General features: G+C 44.8%; 1 protein-coding gene across 3 annotated transcripts in view; it reads left to right on the top strand.

Annotated features, from left to right (window-relative positions):
• The first annotated feature begins 4,101 nt into the window (after positions 1–4,101).
• Gpc6 (glypican 6) overlaps positions 4,102–6,526 on the top strand; it is a 1,113,645-nt gene continuing 1,111,220 nt past the window's right edge. The window contains exon 1 of one of the 3 annotated variants that reach the window (XM_074043143.1): positions 4,102–4,959. In XM_074043143.1, the coding sequence (XP_073899244.1) occupies positions 4,800–4,959 (160 nt within the window). In that variant the 5' untranslated portion in view covers positions 4,102–4,799. The remainder of the gene's footprint in view (positions 4,960–6,526) is intronic. The other 2 variants (XM_074043144.1, XM_074043145.1) reach the window with 2 other exon arrangements.

The following is a 6,526-nucleotide window of genomic DNA, read 5'->3' as shown; positions in this document are numbered from 1 at the left end:
TGTTTTTTCTTTTTTAAAATATAAGACTTCTTAAAAAGTAACAACAAAAAATTTCCTACCCCAAAGTTGTTATTTTATTGAAATAATCACTAATAGCCATTTGTTTCACATGAATAAGATGACGGCAAGAATTTTTTTTGCTTTGGAAAATATGATAAACGTTTTATTTATACTTATGCTAAAAGTGTGGCATTCACTTTAAAACATGTTTTGGTCTTATTATAAAAAATACCTGTTGAAAACATGGAAAATGCAGATGACAAAGAAAAGGAAAATTTATCTATCAAATCGAGCATACTGAATTTCTATTTCTTTTGATGTCTGGTCTCAGTCTTCCCTGAAGTCTGTTGAAAACAGGCCTATCTACCAACCACACCCTCTTCAGATAGTCACCATACTGTGGTCAGTTGTGCTGGCGTTGGCATACACTTTCCACCCACTTCAAATACAATTCCATGTGTCTGGCCATACCTAATTACTAAAATGTTTCTCTTGAAGTTTTCAGGAAACCTCTTTGTCATCATCCAAGTACCACTTTCTCTGTCTTCTGATATCCACTGCAATTTGTTTCACGTTTGAAAATCTCCTAGCCTGGATTCCGCCATGCTTTTTTGTTCTCTTACATTTGTTATAAATCTTCACCTCTTGCCTTCAATTTCTGTCCTTTTTAGTTTAGTGTATACATTTGTTTTCAGTTGTTAATAACCAAATGACAGTGACATCAACTACAGGATGTTTATTGGTTGTTTAACAACAAGTCCAGTGCTGTTTCGGTGACTCAAATAAGAAATCAAGGCTCTAGGTTCTTTCCAGACAATCTTCTGCTCTGTCACTGTCTCCCTGTTAGCTATGTTCTGTTTCCTCTTCACAAGAGAGCCATCTAGTTCTTGCCAACAAGGCAGGAAATTGAGACAAAAAGACCCTTCTGCCTTTTTAATTAGAAAACTTACTTCAAATTACACTAGTTAGAAATGATTCTTGCACTGACCTCCTACAATATTTAATGGAAAAAGAAAAGAACCGCAAACATTGACTTATACCAATTGTGATTCATCCCTTGGGGGTGGGCACTTTACCCCATGCACAGTCTTTTTTCCCCTTTATTGCTGAGATCAGTGGGGATACATTGCTGGCATTTATACAGGTTCTTACAATGTACCAAGTATATCATAAATGCATTCATCCCCTCCACCATTCTCCTTCATCTCCTGCCTCCCCCACATTCCTGGAGTAATTTCAACAGGTATCATTTTTGTATTTACTTACATGTGTACACACTTTATTGCAATGATTCACCCCCCAGCCCCTTTTCCCAACACCTCCTCCCTCCCACTCGTGTCAGCCCTCCCCACTGGGCAAGATTTGTACCGCTCTACTGTCCTCCAAATTTGTAGAAGAAAAGAGAGAAAAGATAAAACAAAAGACATGATATTTTAGCTTGAGGTAAAAGTAGCAGTTTTAGGGTGGCAAGAAAGAGAGGGCAATGGCTGTGGAGTCGGTAACTGACCGAGGCGGCTCTACTTACAGGTCAACTGTGACTACTCAGGACTGCCTTTCTCTACAACTCAAAGTCTCTGATGTTCCATTCTCCCTATTTCCCAAAAGGGTTGTTATGAAAGCCAACTGGGATGTGAAAGTGGTATATAAACAGGAGGCTTAGTAGTAAATACGCCATGTTTTCCCCTGGAGACACAATCTTAAAATTTTACTTACTATTCTTACGTATTGAACCAAACACCAAATTATGCTGATTTTTTTCTTCAAAACTTACCTTGATATTTCTTCCATTTTCATCTTCCTATTTTAAGTCTCAATCTAAAGCCTTTATCATGGTGGCAATTCTATGTGTATCTCCTGCATACCTTTCTCTTTCTTCTGTATTTATTTGTTTTCTCTTATGATACTCTTCAGTGTTCTAACAGTTTCCTTACTACACACAATATAAACACTGTAGCTGGACTTCAAGCTCCTTGGCTAACCTTTTTATCTAAACCAAATGCCCACATCTCTATACAAAATTCTCTTCTTTCTAGTCTGGCCTCTTCTGTGAACTTCTATAATATCCCATGCTTGTTCCAATACCTCATCCAGGCTCCTGCTGTTGCCCTAAGCCAGAATGTTTGACTTTGTCTTTTACACCTCTTCAAACAGTGCTGTATTACCCAATAAGTGGGCCAAGCATGTTACCTAATTCTCTCGTCTGACTAAAGTTCACAAACTTACCCTAAACTGTTTGAACATCCCACTGGGATTAACCTAATCTATTTAGGCTAAAGTTAGTAATTCTTTCCATGTACTAGCCTTGCCACAAATCCTAATGCCATTTTATGAATGTAGGGACTATGTACAACAGCCTAGAGCTTTATAGCTGTATTGACCACTCATTAAATACTTAACGATTTGTTGATTTTCAAGTAGTTTAAAACCACATGCACCATATTTTATTATTCTTCCTCCATCTCTAATGTCCTTCCTATGGAATTATCTGTTACCTACTGCTAAGTTACGGTAAATAACAATGAGTTTTAATATGAGATAATAAGATAGGTATGTTTATCTCCTTCTTCTGGAGTACATAATGCCTGTCACCTACGACAGAAACAGAAGTTTGAAGGAGGTCATGTAATCAAACATCACAAGCAATGATTTCAACTCTTGCTCCTATGGATTCCATCCTTTGTCAACAAATATATTAGTGTAAAATAAATATTTTAAACTTTGAGGAACACAAGTCATGATTTAAGTAAGGTCTGCCAGTGAGCAAAAATATCACGGAGGCAAAAACTGTGCCAAAAACTTAAAGAAAAAAAAAATCAATTGTGTTTTTAGAAAGAAATATTTAGCTATGGAATTTTCTTGTTTTGATGTAGCTATGGATTTTGAGGAAAAGTCACCCTATAAGTTAGCAACCTCGTTTTTAAAGCATTTGTAAAGCTTAAATGAATTTGACTCTTAAACTTGAGAGTGCTTCTTTTCGGTTAAGAGAGGAAGAGGATGCACCTGATGTGATGAGGATGAGGATGCCTGTGATGACAAATTGAATATTTTAAATCTCACCAGTCATTTTGGTCATTAACAGCATCACCAGGAAAAAAATGTTTGTGCAGTTTTAAAGGTAAGTGCCAAAAATCTAGGCACTACCCTTTGGTAATTTCTGAATAGCGTACCCCCTAATATTCATATCGCTATGCAACAGAACATGAGCAGAGTTTTGGTGGATCTGGTTTCAGTAGTTACTTGGAGTTTCTGGGTTTACACACACAGACACACTCCTTCTTAGTAGATCTGAGTTTGCTCATTAGCCTAACAAAATCAATTGAAATGAATCAAACCAGAACCTTCACTTTTATCCCATTTCACAGAAACTTGGTGTAATGGGGAAGACAAAAAGAAGAAAATGAATTGACTCTGCACTTGAGAAATCTGCTAAGATGGATGGAAATGCTTGTATGCATGGGTGATCATCTGGTGAGAAGGAAGCAAGCCATAGCTGCCTCTCCAATACCTTCTTCATGCACCCCATCCTTGTTTTCTCCTTTTTCATTGTGTCTCTGTTCCCATTCTTCTTCATTTTCCTGTTCCTCCACACACTGGAAAACCAAGCCTAGTAATTTCTGATCCAAGACTACTTAGTATTTCAAATGAAAAAGGGAGGATTTGTTGAATTTGGAAACAAAAATGCAAAAATATATATAACTACTGGTCCTTAATGTTTGCACAATCTACCTGTTTTAGAAAAATAGAACAAATAAAGTCAAACAGAAATTAGACAACTAATTAGATCGGTTTTTTGCTTTGCTATACAGGGGGGCTACTCTATATGTTTATTTCTACCCTGGCTTTGTGTCTCAGTAGGACAAGAGCAACAATTGGAAATACCATGTCCTTCATCTCCACGAAAATGTAGCTCAATAACATAAATTAATAATTTTGTCTTTCTAGATTGCTTTTTTATGTCATTAAGGTAGCATTTCGGATCAGTATGAAGAGTATGAAGTGAATGAAAAAACAGGGACGTTTCTTATTTTTTTTCTTCTACCGAGTAGAATGCGATCCAGTCCAGGTTTTGCGTTCTACTCCGCCTCTGAATTTCGGCTGTGCAGTGTGTAGCTCGTTTCTCCCTCTCCCCTCCTTTCTCCTTCCCTCTTGCCTCCAGTGTCGGTCTCCAGGATTTCTCTCTTCCTATTTCAGGACTCTTACAGACTCTCTCAGTCTGTGTGAAGCTGAGGTTTCCCCTGGATTCCGTATAGCCCCAACACATACCTCCACGCACGCACATCCCCAAGAACCCCGCGCTCACACCAACATAGACACGCGCGCACACACTCGCGCTCGCCTGTCCATCTCCCTCCGGGGAGAGCCGGCGCGCGTTCCCACCTTCGCTGCACACTCTGGCCAGCCGAGCCTGCTGCGCTCTAGGATTCTGCGGCTCGGGACTCGAATTGCAGTTCCGAACCCTCCCATGGTGTTTTTTTTTTTTTTTTTTTTTTTTTTTAAACATTTCTTTTCCTGCTCTTTCTCGTTTTGATTCCACCGTTTTCGATCCGAGGGGCTAGCGGAGCAACGCGGCTGCTTTCCCGGACAGCCCTGGTTGGCTTGCCATCCTCCAGCTGGCTTATAAAAGTTTGCTGAGCGCAGTCCAGAGGGCTGCGCTGCTCGTCCCCTCGCCTGGCGGAAGGGGGTGACGGTGGGCAGCGGCAAGAAGCGCGCCGCTGGCTCTGGCGGGCTTTCGGCTTGAGGGGCAAGGTGAAGAGCGCACGGGTTCGGGGGTTTACCGAGCTGGATTTGCATGTTGTACCATGCCTTCTTGGATCGGGGCTGTGATTCTTCCCCTGTCGGGGCTGCTGCTGTCCCTCCCGGCCGGGGCGGATGTGAAGGCTCGGAGCTGCGGCGAGGTCCGCCAGGCATACGGTGCCAAGGGATTCAGCCTGGTGGACATCCCCTACCAGGAGATCGCAGGTAAGCGCGGGCGCGCGGCCCGGGCAGGCTGCAGCCCGGGGCGGACGCACGTCCCTTGGCCGCCGGGAACCCTCTTTCTTCCCCCTGTTGCTGAGTTGGTGCTCACTTTTTGCGGGGGCTCTCCGAGACACCGCGTCTCAGCGCTGGGCGGCGGATGCTCCTTCAGCTCAGGCAGGGGGAAGGTGTGCGTCTCAGCTGCCTCATTGTGTGCACACGCGGGAGCACCCTCTTTGCCTCTCTCCCTCGCTCAGCTCTCGCGCTCTTCTACCTGGATGGCTGGCGCAGGCCAGGCAGGCCGGGGAGCCCAGGGCACTGGGGGGCTTCCGCGGGGCGAGTACCGATGGCCGAGCGTGGCGCCCACCCTGCGCCTCTCTCTCCGGCAAACTTGGAAGAACTGCGACCGCAGTTTGCCCAGCGCCACAGTCTGAGTGGCGCCTTCTCTACTCCCGCCTTCGCGCCGGCGGGGGCGATGGAGAGACGCAAAGGGCTCCCCAGCCCCTCTTGCTACTCTCTCCCTGTGCCTTGGGGACGCTGAGCGCCCGGCGCCCGAGCAGGGGTGGGCTAAGCTGGAGGGACACCGCCGGGGCCACAGCCTCCAGAAGTCGGCGTTTCAGGGATGATTTAGAGGGGACTTCATGAACTGCCTGCTTCAAATTTGGGGCGGGCTTTCCCGTCAAGGTTCCTTAGTGTTTCCCCGATTGCGGTTGGTCACTCGTATTGCAGAGACACCCCCGCTACCCAGCGCGGCGCGGGTCCTGAGCACGGCCTCACCCGCCCGCCGTCTCTCGGAAGCTGAACCCATTTAAGCGGGTGGCTCAGTTGGGGATTCCGAACCGGGTCTGCGGACCCTGCGTCCGCTCACATGCCTGTCCACAAGCATTCCTCCGTGGAGAGCTTGAGAATTCCCACCCTCTTTCTCGGCGCCCGGGTCTCCAACAACTTGCGCAGCAGACTGCGTGCGTGTTTTCCGGCTTTTAGCTCCAACCGAATCCGAGCTTCTCTGGGGCTCTGTGAATGAAACGTGTCGGGGAGAGATAATCCTTTGGCTGCAAAAGAAGTGAACTGCAAGAGGCCGAGGGAAGCCTGGAGATGCTGTGAGGGCGCGGGCTGCTCCAACCCGGTAGCTGAAGTCCTTAGTGACCTCAGATCTCAGAGGAAAACGCCGTATTTTCCACCAGTCTCTTTCTGTTTATGCCAAAGAACTAACTGGTGGATGATGAAAAGCGTTTTGCTGGTATCAGAAAACATCACAGTGTCAATATCTTGTGGAATTGTTCCTTTATTATGATTGATCTCCAGACTCTAGGGGTGAGGGTCTTTACTTAAGCTGAAATTAACACAGTTATATAAATTTGGACGTTGCAAAAAAAAAAAAAAACGCACATATCACACACATAGCGTGGCGCATTATAGAGGGAGCCTTTTTCAGTTCAGAGCCAGACGTTCGCTTTGAATCAAAGGCGGAACCTGTGGTGAATTATAAGACTACTTTTCTATCCTTGTCACTTTGTCCGCCTTTTCCAGAACTGCTTAATTTGTTAATCAATGAATAGAGAACACTGCCCCT

This window comes from Castor canadensis, chromosome 10, assembly GCF_047511655.1.
Source record: "Castor canadensis chromosome 10, mCasCan1.hap1v2, whole genome shotgun sequence".
NCBI lineage: Eukaryota > Metazoa > Chordata > Mammalia > Rodentia > Castoridae > Castor > Castor canadensis.
This window is presented reverse-complemented; position numbering and strand designations above follow the sequence as displayed.